The 14,412-nt window shown below is 39.3% G+C and overlaps 1 protein-coding gene across 14 annotated transcripts in view; it reads left to right on the top strand.

Moving 5' to 3' along the window:
• RABGAP1 (RAB GTPase activating protein 1) overlaps positions 1–14,412 on the top strand; it is a 132,014-nt gene that overhangs the window by 100,732 nt on the left and 16,870 nt on the right. For 13 of the 14 annotated variants that reach the window (XM_036329739.1, XM_036329737.1, XM_036329731.1 and 10 more), the window contains 5 exons: positions 3,450–3,524; positions 7,272–7,397; positions 8,002–8,145; positions 10,423–10,464; positions 10,715–10,843. In XM_036329739.1, the coding sequence (XP_036185632.1) occupies positions 3,450–3,524; positions 7,272–7,397; positions 8,002–8,145; positions 10,423–10,464; positions 10,715–10,843 (516 nt within the window). The remainder of the gene's footprint in view (positions 1–3,449; positions 3,525–7,271; positions 7,398–8,001; positions 8,146–10,422; positions 10,465–10,714; positions 10,844–14,412) is intronic. The other variant, XM_036329736.1, reaches the window with a different exon arrangement.

Genomic DNA, 14,412 nt, shown 5'->3' with positions numbered 1-14,412 from the left:
GGTTGCTGCACTCTATACTGTCTCCCTGGTGAGCCCTTTCACTCCCAAAGCTTCAGCTCTCACCACTACACAGATGTTCCCAAATCTACATTAGCTCAAGGCCTAAATTTCCAGCTGCCAGTTGGTCTCCATGTAAGTCTATCAAGTAAATCAAAACAGATCTACTAAAAATAGAATTTTATTTATCCACGGGTGTCGCATCCGCTGAATCAACCAATGGCAAATCAAAAATATTCAAGAAAAAAAAAATCCCAGAAAGTTCCAAAAACCAAAACTTGAATTTGCCATGCCCCAAGCGTTATGTTGAATCCAGGAGAATAAAGTGATGTGGAGGCATACCTGCTGTAGCCTATATGCAAATATGGAGTGCATGCAAATACTGCATCATTTTATATAAGGGGCTTGAGCATCTGCAAATTGATATCCACGGGGGTCTTAGAACCAATCCCCTGTGGATACTGAGGGACAACTGTATTATGGCAAAAAAAAAAAAAATTTTTTTTTAATTGACTTTTAGAGAGAGAGAGAAACATCAGTGTGAGAGTGCAACATCTAGCAACTGCCTCCTGCATGTTCCCTACGTGGGCATGTGCTCTGACTGGAATCGAACCAGCCATCTTTCGGTGCATGGGGTGATGCCCAACCAACTGAACAACACTGGCCAGGGGAAAATGTTTATGAGAATTTTCAGACGTAAAAGCTGATAGTGTAACTGTCTATCTCTCTTCACCTAGATTTAAAATTTATCAACGTGTTGCTACAATTGCTTCATTAACATTTTCTTTGAAGTTGTTTAAAGCAAATCTCAGCCATCATGATCCTAAATTCTTCACTGTACATCTCTAAAAAATAAGATCATTATCCATCTAGTAGCACCTATCATTATCCATCAGTATCACTTAATAGCCACTCCTTATTCAGATTTCCCTAAATGTCTATAGTTTGGTTAGAATCAGGATTCAGCAATATCCATATTTTAGTTGTTCTCTTTTAATTAAAAACAGTTTTCCTTTTACCCCAAATGCCATTGTCTTGCTGAAGATACAATCACTTCTCTGTTAGTTTTCAGTTCCTTCCTTTGGCCTAAGTTTGATATGATTGATGTATCTTGTTAGTCATACTTCCCTCTCTGTCCACGCCCTCGTACAGGACTCTGTCATACGGTGCCAGCACTTTTACAGATGCCACCGTGCATTCGTCTCCATGCCTTTGGATTCTAGCCTATTTATTATCTTCTCTTTGTTGACTGAAGAATCACTTCAGTGGCCTCCACTGAAGCCTTTAATGCTTTCCATAACCCACAGAATGAAATATAAAATTCTTAGTTTGGCCCGGCTGGCATGGCTGAGCATTGACCTGTGAACCAGGAGGTCACAGTTCGATTCCCAGTCAGGGCACATGCCCAGATTGCGGGCTCGATCCCCAGTGTGAGGCGTGCAAGAGGCAGCCAGTCAATGATTTTCTGTCATCATTGATGTTTCTATCTCTCTCCCTTCATCTCTGAAATCAAATTTTAAAAGAAGATCTTAGTTTATTTCCTGGACCTGGATTCCTTAACTTAGCAGTAAAGGCATTTTATAATATATCCTGGCTTATTCTCTAAATACTTTACGTTTCAACCACATTGAACTTCTTACTGTACTCTGGTTGATTCACTTGTCAAACTTCCCAAGTGAACTGTGAAGTTCTTAAGGAACAGGGATCATTGCTTATGTATGTTAGCATGTGGAGCACTTGGCACAGTTCTTGGCATTAAATGTTGGATTGATGAAATGCCTTTTCTTCTTTTTTAGAGCCTCCATGAACCTTATATTCCAGACTTTTTCCAAATGTGTCATGTACTTTCATGTGTGTAGGCATTCCTTCAGGCTTTTTCATGAGCCTGAAAAATAGGCTCCTCTCCATTCTCTATCTGTAGAAATTCAATACATTTTCAGCCTAGTGCATAATTGATTAAACCATGTGCTGAATATGTGACATGAGAGGACTGAGAATAACACATCAACTCTGTTATAAATACTATGATATTCTCATCTTATAAATAAAGAATATAAGTAATAGGTTTAAGATCTTGACCTGGATATTAGCTGCTTGGGATTTCAGCCCAACTCTAACTCTGAAGCCTGTGTTCTTCAATGATCAACTGTTGATTGATAACCTTCACAAACATTAAGCTGTGTTTGCACATATTACTATTAGTTTGTAACACAGTCTTAACAACGTAGGTACTAACACTTGTTAATTTTTACACAGTTGAACGGTGCCTCATTGTATTATAAACAGGTCATTTCTAAGCCCTGTACACATCTTGTTTTTGGAAAAGTATGTGTTTCTCTTTCTGTGGCCCTCTCATCAGACAAGCTTTGATCAAATGGGAGATATGTTATTATATTGAATTTTACCTGAATTTATGAAAGCCTGATTATAATATGCATATTTAAAAGCAAGAGTTTCACCAAAGTCAAATGATAAAACTTATGTATATGTTGACTTAATTGTCATCTAATTAGCATTGGCATAACATTTTGTTAAGTGATCTGAACTCTAAACATACCCCATTCTAAATTGCCTTCTGGGACACAAAGGAACCTTGTGGACAATAAAAGCAGTTTCATTAGAAATAAATTTGTCATACAGGAAATAGCATCTTGAATCTATAGGAATTCCCCTTTCCACCACAACTTACATGAGGACTCTAAGTATTAATTATAAAGACAAGACTGAGAAACAGCTAAAGAACCAAAGAGCAAACCACAAGGAATTTTAAATGTCAGTATTCTGTTAAAGATGATGTTTGGAGAGATGGGTAGTGATCTTCCGCTGCCAAGAAAAATACAAAATAAGAATTCCAGAGGAACCCACAAGCAGTTTCAGAGCAGTCCCTCTTATCAGAAAAGTTATTACTGGCATTGCAGAGAGAATTGTATTTTGGTGTCTTTGCCAAAAGACTTTTTCCCAGAACGAAGATGAATAACGTTAACAGTGTTTAGTGAGTGCCTGCTCTGTGTGAGGATGAAGGTTTAAAATGCAGTGAGGTAAGGGCCATAACAACCATGCATGTGTAGCAAGTACCATAGAAGCACAGAGAAGAGAGGGAATTCTGGGGGAATGGAATATGTTTGGAGTCTGAAGGAAGAGCATATTTTCAGACGGAGGGAAAAGCATGAGCAAAAACAAGGAGTTATGACAACCTTTTTTTAGTGCCCAAGTGGTGTTTGCATAACCTTCTCTGCTCCTTGGCAACAGAAGGTGGTGTGGTGACAGTTTTATTTATTGTAAAATAAAAAATGGGATTGGAAAGAAATGTCTGCATCATTCATTGACCATCAAAATGCCATAGTGCAGGGTGGGTAGCATCTCCCAGGTTCCTGTGTTCTAGGTCCTATAGGGCCGCTATGGCCCATGAGTGACTACATTCATTTACATCTGTGTTGTTGTTGTTTTTTCAGGCTTATTCTGTATATGATGAAGAGATTGGCTATTGCCAGGGCCAGTCATTTCTTGCTGCTGTTCTGCTTCTCCATGTGAGTAAATGCGTCTCTGTTATGACTTAGACATGGCCTACCCCAGCTTATACTGGCCTTAATTTTGAGCATGGTTTTATGTTGGCTTTGGCCAGGCTCTAGGACAATGATGGCGAACCTGTGACACGCGAACTCATTTTTTTGGTTGATTTTTCTTTGTTAAATGGCATTTAAATATATAAAATAAATATCAAAAATATAAGTCTTTGTTTTACTATGGTTGCAAATATCAAAAAATTTCTATATGTGACACGGCACCAGAGTTAAGTTAGGGTTTTTCAAAATGCTGACACACCGAGCTCAAAAGGTTCGCCATCCCTGCCCTAGGACATGAGTTTTAGCTCCTGTATCTGGAAAACTTTTTCTTAAGTTAATGTCATCGTGGAAGAGAAACATGTGAGAAGGAGTGACAGTGTTGAAAACTGGTACAAGGGTAGATTTTCTTTTTCTTGCTAAGATGTTTGGATAGGCTTAATTCTTAGTTGGACCCTTGGGGACATTTTATCTTCTCTAAAGTAGCCACCTCATTATTATTTGTTTTGGGATTTATATATTGAAGTAGGAGGAAGGCGAAGGAGTTGGGTTTCTTTAGTGCCATTTTTTTCATCCAATTTACTGATATTTTTTTCAGATCCACAGCAAAATTGAAAAAATCTTAAGGTGAACACCCATATACTCTTCACCTAATTTACCAGTTAATATTTTTCCATACTGTTTTCTCTGTCTCTCCCTCTGCATTTTCTCTTTTCCTCTCTTACACACACACACACACACACACACACACACACACACACACAATTTAAAAAAAAAATTTTAAATTCAGTAGCAAACATCGACATATTTCATTCCTAAATACTTGAGCATGTATCTCCTAAGGACATGACCATAATATCACAGTCACATCCAAGAAATTTCACACTGATTCAATATTGGCTTACACCCAATTCAAATTCAGTTTTCCCCAATTGTTTACACAGTAAAGTCCTTTATAGGTGTTTTTTTTCTAACCCAGATCAATGGATTGCATTTGATTGATTCCAGCATTGCATTGGGTTGTCACTTCTCTTTATTATCTTAATCTAAACTACCCTTTTGCCTTTTTTACGTATTTTGAAACATTTTAGCAAATTATCTTGTAAAAAGATCACACTCTTGATTTGTCTGATCATTTCCTAATGATTCAAGTTAGAATGTTTGGCAAAAAATACATAGGTGATGCTAACTGATGTTTTTGAGCACCTGTATGGTCTGTACTGTGCTAGAGATCAGGCGAGAATAATGTAGTCATGGTCTCAGTCCTTGTGGATACACAGCTAGTGAAGCTGACCACCTGTAAGCAGAAAGTCACATAAGTATATTAATTTCAGTGGTGCTGTGAAGACATAATAAAAAAGTTTGATGCAAGATTGTAACAAGGGAGCCAGATTTAGATTCCAGGCTCCTCTGGGGAGGCAACCCTTAAGGTGAACCCTGAAAAATGAGAAGGGTTCTCATTTAACTTTTTTTAAACATTCTTATGAAAATAATAAAAGTATTTTAAATAGCAAGAGAGTAGAGAATAGAACATTCCCAGAAAAGGAAATAATAGAATATATAGAAGCACTGAAATTGGGAAAACTTGGCATTTGGAAGGAACTGAAAAGACAGGACTGGAGTGTCATGAGTGATGGGAAGAGGAGAGGGAACTGGAGGGACAACAAGACCTGCCTAGTAGGCCCCTGGAGGCCAGGCCAAGAAGGCTGGATTTGTTGCTCTAAGTAAGGGGAAGCTGTGGAAGAGTTTAAGTCCTTTTGTGTTGTAGTGCAAATAAAATACAGGGTTGTAATACAAGTAAAACAAAAACCACTTTCTGTCTTGTTATTGGACCTAGCTTATTGGTATTGGTAGACATGTAAACAGAGGATAAAGCTTTGATATTAATAAACAAGTCAAGTAAGTGTGTGTGTGTGTGTGTGTGTGTGTGTGTGTGTGTGTGTGAGTGATGTGATGATTTGCTGTAAATGATGAAATACCTACACAATCAAGCTAATTAACACATCCATCAACAGGTAAAGTTTTAAAATTTTGTTTTGTTTTGTTGTTTTTTTGTTGTTGTTGTTGTTGTTTTTTTTAAATATATTTTATTGATTTTCTACAGAGAAGAAGGGAGAGGGATAGAAAGTCAGAAACATCCATGAGAGAGATCGATCAGCTGCCTCCTGCACGCCCCCCAGTGGGAACGTGCCTGCAACCAAGGTACATGCCCTTGACTGGAATCGAACCCGGGACCCTTGAGTCCGCAGGCCGACGCTCTATCCACTGAGCCAAACCGGTTCGGCTTGTTTTGTTGTTTTAGGCAAACTTTTTATCTCAAAGTCTCACAGATCTTTGTGGTTTATCTTTGTTCTCAACTTCAGTCCAAGGACATTTATCCCCATACAAGTATCACAACCCCTTTAAAATGGATTTCCTGATCAAATCCACAGTGTCTTCGATTGAATTCTCTGCTGCTTGCCATTGTGTTAGGTAAATGTCAGCCTCAGGGCAGATGTACTGTCTAACAGAAAGGCCACTCGGGGTCAGACCACATCTCCCTGAGTGTGGGGAAGAGTGAAGTTCCCTTTCGTGACAAAGACCTCAAAGGTCTGGTCCTTTGCTCCAAATCCTTAACTTTCCAATAATATGCTTCATTGTTCTCGTTTATTACTTAGTCTGATTTTTCTCTTTAGCTCTGCCTTATTCCAGTGATTTCTGTGCTTAGCCCACCTCCATCGTCTTGTTCCACAGAAGCCTGCCCACCTTCTTGATATTTGAAGGCTTGCTATAGTCACACTAAGCCTCATATAACATTTCCAGTGCTTTCTTTTTTATTTTGAAAATGAGACATTTGCCATACTCTTGAGGAATATTTTTCTGTAAAGCTGTGAAAGATGTAGGTATTATTCTAAATAGGTAACATCTGTAAATAGACATAGGGTTTTTGTAGTACTTGAAGTATTACTGTGAGTGTTAAACTATAGTAGCTTAAGCATTACCACAAGCATTCGAACATGTAAGGTTTCTCTAGCCATCTTTTTAAATAACAGTGAGGAAGTAAAATATTTTTACTGTAACAAAATGGCGGCTAAGGAGGTAAAATGATTTATAAAATCTCATGATTTGGGAAAGATGAAACTTACACTTGTTATCTGCCTGTCCTGCCCTGTTCCAATCCTGTCCTCTCTACAGAGCCTCTCTGTCTTCCCAGGCAGACTCAGGCTTCCCTGTCCCGGTGATCTCATCATCTTTCTGCCTAATCTGTATTACAGTGATTGTGTGCGGTTATATGGGAGGCTCCCCAGGGACAGGAACAGTGTCTGACATAAAGGAGGCACCATTAAGTATTTCTTGGTTGAGTCTTGGCTGATGGGGCTCAGTTGGTTAGAGCGTCATCCTGAACACCAGAGGGTGGCAGGTTCCATCCCTGGTCAGGACACACCCAGGTTTCGGGCCCAATCCCTGGTCTGGACAGGTGTGGGAGGCAACCTATCCATGTTTCTTTCTCACAATGTTTCTTTTTCACATCAGTGTTTCTCTCTAAAATCAGATGTTAGAGATTTGATTTCTTGGTTGAGTGAATGAATGTTATGAAATACTGAGTTACTGCATATCAGTAAACTTCCTAGTATCCAGATAAGAGAGTAGAAGGATGAATTTAATATACTGAAGCACTTCTGTATCTGTTGTGTGATTTTATTTTTGTTTTCTGCCATCCCCTGTCGGTCACAGATGCCTGAAGAACAGGCGTTCAGTGTTCTGGTCAAGATCATGTTTGACTATGGTCTCAGGGAACTTTTCAAGCAGAATTTTGAAGATTTGCATTGCAAATTTTACCAGTTGGAGCGCCTCATGCAGGTAAATAAAGAAACCAGCTTGCCTTTGCCAGTTAGAGCATGAGAAATAGATTGATGAAATGGTGCCAAGGAGCAGTGGTATTGCCTTCGCCATCCAGGGTGAAGGATAGGTGTTTTTGTTTGTTTCCATTTTTCACGGTGTGATATGATGCCAAGGTTGATAAGGCATGAACCTGTTGGGTGTAAGCTGGGTTTTCAATCTTGTCAAACACTCAGAATATCAGAAGATTTTGTCGGGGCCTCTAACACAGCACACTCAGTCAGGAAGTGTTCGCCAGGGCTCTGACGCTGACTGGTTAGAAATCCCATAACAAAAGTGAAACAAACTTTCCCAAACATTTTACAACTTGGAAAGAAAAACTGCCTTTCCACATATTTGTCACCATTTGGGGGGGATTCCTCTTTAGAGCTAGTGTGTGGACTGGAAGAGGGAGCTGAGTGCCAGTTTAATGCCAGATGATAAGTGTTCTTCTGAGTCCTTGGAGGTTTTCAGAAAAACACAAGTATGTGACTTCTTTGGCCTATTCCTGTTAGATTTATGAGCCTCCTGAGTGGGAGCTGAATAGCTGCATATGTGCCTAAAACTAATTAGTTTTCTATTTCAGGAGTACATTCCCGACCTGTACAACCACTTCCTGGATATAAGCCTTGAAGCACACATGTACGCCTCCCAGTGGTTTCTCACACTTTTCACTGCCAAGTTCCCTCTCTACATGGTCTTCCATATCATTGACCTGCTGTTGTGTGAGGTACGTATTGGAGACCATAGCACTTTGGAGTGTTACAGCGTCCTTCCCATGACAGCTGTCAAAACAGAACTTGTCCTGCTCAGTTGTTTTAGTTCAGTGCTGGGAAATTCAAGTCTCAGTGACTCTTCCTTGGGCCGAAGCTAATGGTCACATTTTGTTAAAAGGCGCTCTCAGCTTAAAAAACAAACAAACCATATGTTAGACATTTGTATTAGTTAGTATTAGGTTTGGTTGATGTTTTGAAGAAATTCAAAACAGCAGCAATTAAATAAAATAGAGGGTTTCCTATGGCTGGTGAGAGTGCTAGTTATCAACTCTGCATTTTAAGCTTGGAGGATTAGAAGGGAACAGGAGAGGTACATGGCCTCTTTTTAAAAGAGACTTCTGGAAGCACCACCTGCGTTTCCTCTTACTCTTATTGGTGAGGGGAAATGCACTTAGGTCATGACCACTCCCCACTGCAAGAGAGATTTATTTTTTTTTAAAGCGTGGTAGGAATTAGCTAAAAATGGGGTGGGGTGGGGTTTTATTGCTAAAAGAAAGTAGATAATAAATAACAGTCTTTGCCACAGCATAGTTTTGGGTTTTGGGGTGTGTGTGTGTGTGTGTATTTAAGAAAAAAGTTACTAATTTCAAAAATATATGTTTATTATAGAAACTGTAGAAAATATAAGCAAAAAGATTTAAAGATACATCTAATCTCACTGTCCAGAGGGTAATTACTTTTAACATTTTGATACATATTCATTCTTTCAGCTTTTTTTGTGTTTATATATGTGCATATGTAATTTCTAGATGGAATAGTATTTTTTCTATATGGAATATTATATAATAATGCATATTATGGGTCAGTATATATTTAAAAATATGATTATGCTATATATACTATTTGGCAACCTCTTTTTTCATTTCATGTACTTGAACATATCTCGATACACATCAATACCATCTTTCTTTTTATATAAGCTTACCATGTGCAAAACATATGAAAGTCCATTAAAGAATTTGTACCTTCTATCCAGCTTGAAACATTATGAGAAATAACATTACCAAATATACCATTACTCTTATTGCTGTCAAGTATCCCATTTGGGTATACCATATTTTGTGTAACCAATTCCTAATCTCAAACCTTTGAGTTGTCCAGTTTTTACTATTAAAAACAACCATTTGTTAAGTAGTTAGGAGCCCAGTGGCATGCTAAATAATTTAAATAAAATTTCCAAACTAATTAGCTCAGAAAACCCTTGGGAGAATATTAGTTATGGAAACTGAGGTCCAGAAACTTAAATAGTTTAATTTGATCAGCAGATGTTAGTGCCTCCCCTCATTTGTCCTTTGCCCCCATCCCCCGACTCCCAGCTAGTCAGATGAAGGAAGGCAGTTTGGAGGGAGCCCGGAGCAGGGTTGGCTCAGGACACCAACAGGCTTCAGAGTGATTGCTGTACCTCAAGTGGGGCCACACAAAATCAAGTTCTATGGGAATTAGTCCGGCTGGTGGTTGAGTGTTAACCTATGAACCAGGAGGTCACGGTTCAATTCCTGGTCAGAGCACATGCCCGGATTGAGGCAACCGATCAATGATTCTCTCTCATCATTGATGTTTCTCTCTCTCTCCCTCTCCCTTCCTCTCTGAAATAAAAAATATATATATATATATATATATATATATATATATATATTTTTTTTTTTTTTTTTTTAAAGTTCCACAGAATTATTTTCTGATTATAATTTTTGTTGTTGTTAATCTTTCCCCGAGGTTATTTTTCCATTGATTATTAGAGAGAGTGGGAAGGAGGGGAAGAGAGAGAGAGAACATCATGTGAGAGACACATTGACTGGTTGCCTCTTGCACACACTCCCACTGGGGCCAGGATCGCACCTGCAATTCAGGTATGTGCCCTTGACCAGGAATCAAACCCGTGACCCTTGGGTGTGTGGTCCAACATGCTTTATCCACTAAGCCACACTGGCCAGGGCCTGATCATAATTTTATGAGTCTGATGTTTTGGTTGGGAAGTGTAGGAAAGTATTCTTGTTGAATGTGAGAATAGGGCTAGAAAAGCTCTTCTGTCACAAGAATGGGAGACTGGATCTACTTTACGTGGTGTTTCAGCAGTGGCTCTAGTTTTTATTTTCCAAGGTATTTTCAAGATAATTCCATTTCTTAATTAATGTTTTACAACTGCTCTAAAATTGTGGGGTATTCTGAAGACAAATGGCTTCATAGTCCAGATGTAAACACTAAAAATGTTCTTTTTGTGTTTTCTCTTTTAGGGAATCAGTGTTATTTTTAATGTTGCCCTTGGATTATTGAAGGTACACATTTATTCATAAGCTGAGTCATCTGTTGTTTTCGGTTCAGCACTTGCAGTAGCTTGGGTCTTAGCCTTGTTCTAACAGCCACTGTGCTTGGACATTGTCCCTGGCAGTGGAGATGAGCACGTGGCTCTGATGGAGCGGAGACCTATCTTCTGGGGCTTAGAAAGCTGCTGGGATTATAAAATGCTTCTTGTGCAGCCTTAAAGCAAAGAACCTTTTCTCCACACAGTTCTATCTCTTTTTCTAGACGTCGAAGGATGACTTGCTTTTGACAGACTTTGAAGGTGCCTTGAAGTTCTTCAGGGTCCAGCTTCCTAAGAGGTACCGCTCGGAAGAGAATGCAAAGAGGCTCATGGAATTGGCTTGCAACATGAAGGTAAAATAATTTTTGCATTAATTTAGATTTTTTTTTTTGTTCAGTTAATGTCTCACTATTGCTAATCAAACTAATAACATTTATAATACACTTAAATAATATTTTATTTTGTATATTTTTCCAAAAAAATTTTTCATACACTTTCTCTTTTTGTTAATCCTCACCTGAGGATATTTTTTCATTGATTTTTAGGGAGAGTGGAAGAGAGAAGGAAAGACAGAGAGAAACATCGATGTGAGAGAAACACATCGATTGGTTGCCTCCTGCGAGTCCTGACCAGGGCCCGGGCCAGGGAGGAGCCTGCAACCAAGGTACGTGCCCTTGCCCAGAATCGAACCCGGGACCCTTTGGTCCACAGGACGCTCTATCCACTGAGCCAAACCGGCTAGGGCACTTTCTCCTCATTTTGGATAATTCTTCCTTTATTTAACTTACATAATACAACATAGAGAAAATGTCTGGTTAACATAATTCAGAATAACAATGTTTCCCGCATCAAAAATAAAAATAAAATCACAAACAACATCAGAATGCCAGGTGTGCACCATATATCAATTCATCAGTTGTAATGGAAATTTTTTGACACTTTGCACTTCCTTCCCAGTTTAGACTTAAAATGATTCTCCCATAAGATCTCAAATTAGATACTTCTGTTTTTCCCCAGCTTTATATGTAATGTTAGGTAAGTTTAAGGTGTAAGCGTGATGATCTGACACATGTATATATTTCCAAATGTTTACCACAGTTAAGATTAGTGACCATCTTCTTCATATCACAAAATTACCGTGTTTTTGTTGTTGTTGTTGTGATGATGAGAACATTAAAGTTCTGCTCAAAGCAACTTTCAAGTATACAGTAGTCTTGTTAACTATAGCCATCATTCTCTTTCTTAGATTCTTAGAAAGTGTGTACCCTTTGACTGACATCTCTCCATTTTCCTCACCCCTCAGCCTTCCAAATATTTTCTTGTGTTATATCCTATGCATTAAATCTTACTGCTTCCCCCAGCCTTTGAACTCTAGGAAAGATATTATCATTCCCATTTTGAAGACAAGCCAAAGCAAAAAGAGCTTATAGCTCTCTCTAGTCCTATAGCTAGTTAGTGGCAGAACACAAGTTTTGTGATTTCTATTGTGCTGTCCTTTAACTTTCAGTATGTATTGTTGTGGTCAGAAATTCCCTAATAAGAAACTAATACATGAGGGAAATCCACTTTGTTTTTCACTTCCAATGGCATTTATGATTTGTACAAATTCGTAAGGTAAAAAACATAGGGTTATAAAACAATTTGGTTTTAAAGAAGATCAAGTAATTGAAGGAGTTTAGTTTGGAATTTTCAGCTGGAGGCAAATGGGGGACAGAATAAATAGTTGTATTCATATTCTTTAAGGTGCATAAAAGTCTTGTTTACTTTATGTGACTCCAGAGAGTAGAACTGGAATTAGTGTGTCGGGCAGATGTGAGCAAGAAGCTTCCGTCTATGACGAGAGCACGGACTGGGTATCAGGGAGACCTGAATTCAGAGCTAGTCAGTTACTTAAGAGGCAGTCTCCTCATCTGTATGGTAATATTGGACTCTGGTTCTAGTTATATGTCAGACTGAGCTAACGCAGGCCAACCTTCCTTAGACACTTAGAGATGCTAAATAAAATAAGGCCCAAGAAATGTTAAAATACCTGAATGAACTTGAAAGAAAAAAGAGAAATGCCCAGGTACCTGAAGCAAAGTAGCTCGAAGCTAGTGTGTGTGAACTGATAAAGAGCGTCCTGTGGAATGTGGAGGCGTAGGTAGGTATTTCATGCTCCCACAGACACACAATGTGACTGGGCCTCCAGCAGGACCTTGGCCTTGCTGCTGTGTTTTTGAAAGGGTGGGTGCAAACTATCTATAATCCCAAGAAAGAACAGAAATGATAAGGTAAAATGAATGGGGTGTTTGTTTAAAAAGAAAAGGAAATAGAACTTCTAGAAATTAAGATAATCATTGAAGTTATCATTCAAATTAAAAGGTGACATACTTCACAAGTATTATGGATAACATTTAATGATATTTTACCAGTGCCAAGTACTGAGGCTCAGTACTTCTGTGTGTGAGGATTAACTACAGCATATGTACAGTGCCTGTTTGCCACAGTGCCTGCTAACTGGTAAGGGTTCAGGACATGGTGGCTGCTACTGTGGTTACTTCCTCTCTGGTTTTGAAGCAGATATGAAACACTTTTCAGGGACATTTTCATGGATGTTTGGTTTGTGCACAAAGCAGAGAACCAAGTGAGCTCTGAGGTTCTCTGAATCTCTCTCCACCTCAGCCTGGGTCAGCACACAGGAGGATCTGCCTCTTTCTCAGTGTCCCATCTCAGGTCGTGGTACCCGGCTGGTTGCTCGGGCCACAAATCTCAGTATCATCCTGGACTCTCTGTCACACTTCCCATCTTACTCCACATGCAAGCCCTACTATCAGAATGTATCCTAAATCTGGTCACTTCCTGCTCCCTTCATCACTAACACCCTAGTCTAATCTCCTCATCACCTCTCCCCTGGAATATTCTAAAAGACTGCTTGGTCTTCCTGTTTCCACACTGGTTTCTTCCCCGGCTTTTCTTGATCCCATCTCTCTTGCTTACAACTAATGGCTTCTAAGAATAAAACTCGAGTTTTAGCCTTGGCCTGCAAGGCCTGCCACCATCTGGCCTCTGATTTTATCTCCTACTTACTACTTTCCCCCCTTACTCTTTCCACTTCAGACACTTGGCCTCCTTGCCGTTCCTAAACAGGCCAACATGTTCACTCCTCAGCCTCTGCCTGTAATGTTTTCCTCGGTGTCCGCCTAGCGTCACTGTTGCCTCATTCAGTCTTGGGCTCAAATATCATGCCATCAGAGAGGCCCTCTCTGATTACAGCGTTTAAAGTAGCAGCTCCCCCAACCCTTATCTCCTGCTCCTATCTTATTTTCCGCTTATCACTGCTTCACATTATCTTGTTTATTTGGTTATTAATTCTCCCTCTACATTAGAATTAAGCCTATGACAGAGGGGACTTGATCTCTTGCTTCTGAATCCCCAGCGCAAGAACAGAATCTGCCATATAAATAGTGGTTGAATAAGTGAATAAATGAATATGCTGTTGAGTTTCTACCAAATGGTTTACAAACAAGGGTTCACATGGATTTGGGCAAGGCTTAAAAGTAGCTTCCAGCGAAGGTTTTACCTTTTGGGTTTTCATTAGCTTGAAACACTTTAATAATATATGGATCCTTTTTTCCGTAGGCCAGATGAGAGGTGTCTAATGTCTTCTTTTTCTTGCCTCTGCTTTCAAGGAGTTAAGGCAGACAAGGCTGCACAGCACACACGTTTTGTACTTAGATACGTAATTCCTTCTGGCCCTGGAGAACTCTGCTTGGCGGGGGTGCTCTTTGGATGATACCCCTACTTGCAACATGGTTTCAGGGTGAGAAAGATAGTAATTTTTTAAATTGATTCGAAGCGTGGAAAGCCTTACAGATTCACCAGGACATGAGCGAATGAGATTTTTCTGCTAAAGGTGGGATATGGTGTGCACAGTTTAGTTAGT

This window comes from Myotis myotis, unplaced genomic scaffold, assembly GCF_014108235.1.
Source record: "Myotis myotis isolate mMyoMyo1 unplaced genomic scaffold, mMyoMyo1.p scaffold_m19_p_12, whole genome shotgun sequence".
Lineage (NCBI taxonomy): Eukaryota > Metazoa > Chordata > Mammalia > Chiroptera > Vespertilionidae > Myotis > Myotis myotis.
Note: the sequence above shows the minus strand (reverse complement) of the source record. Positions and strands in the feature narration are given on the sequence as shown.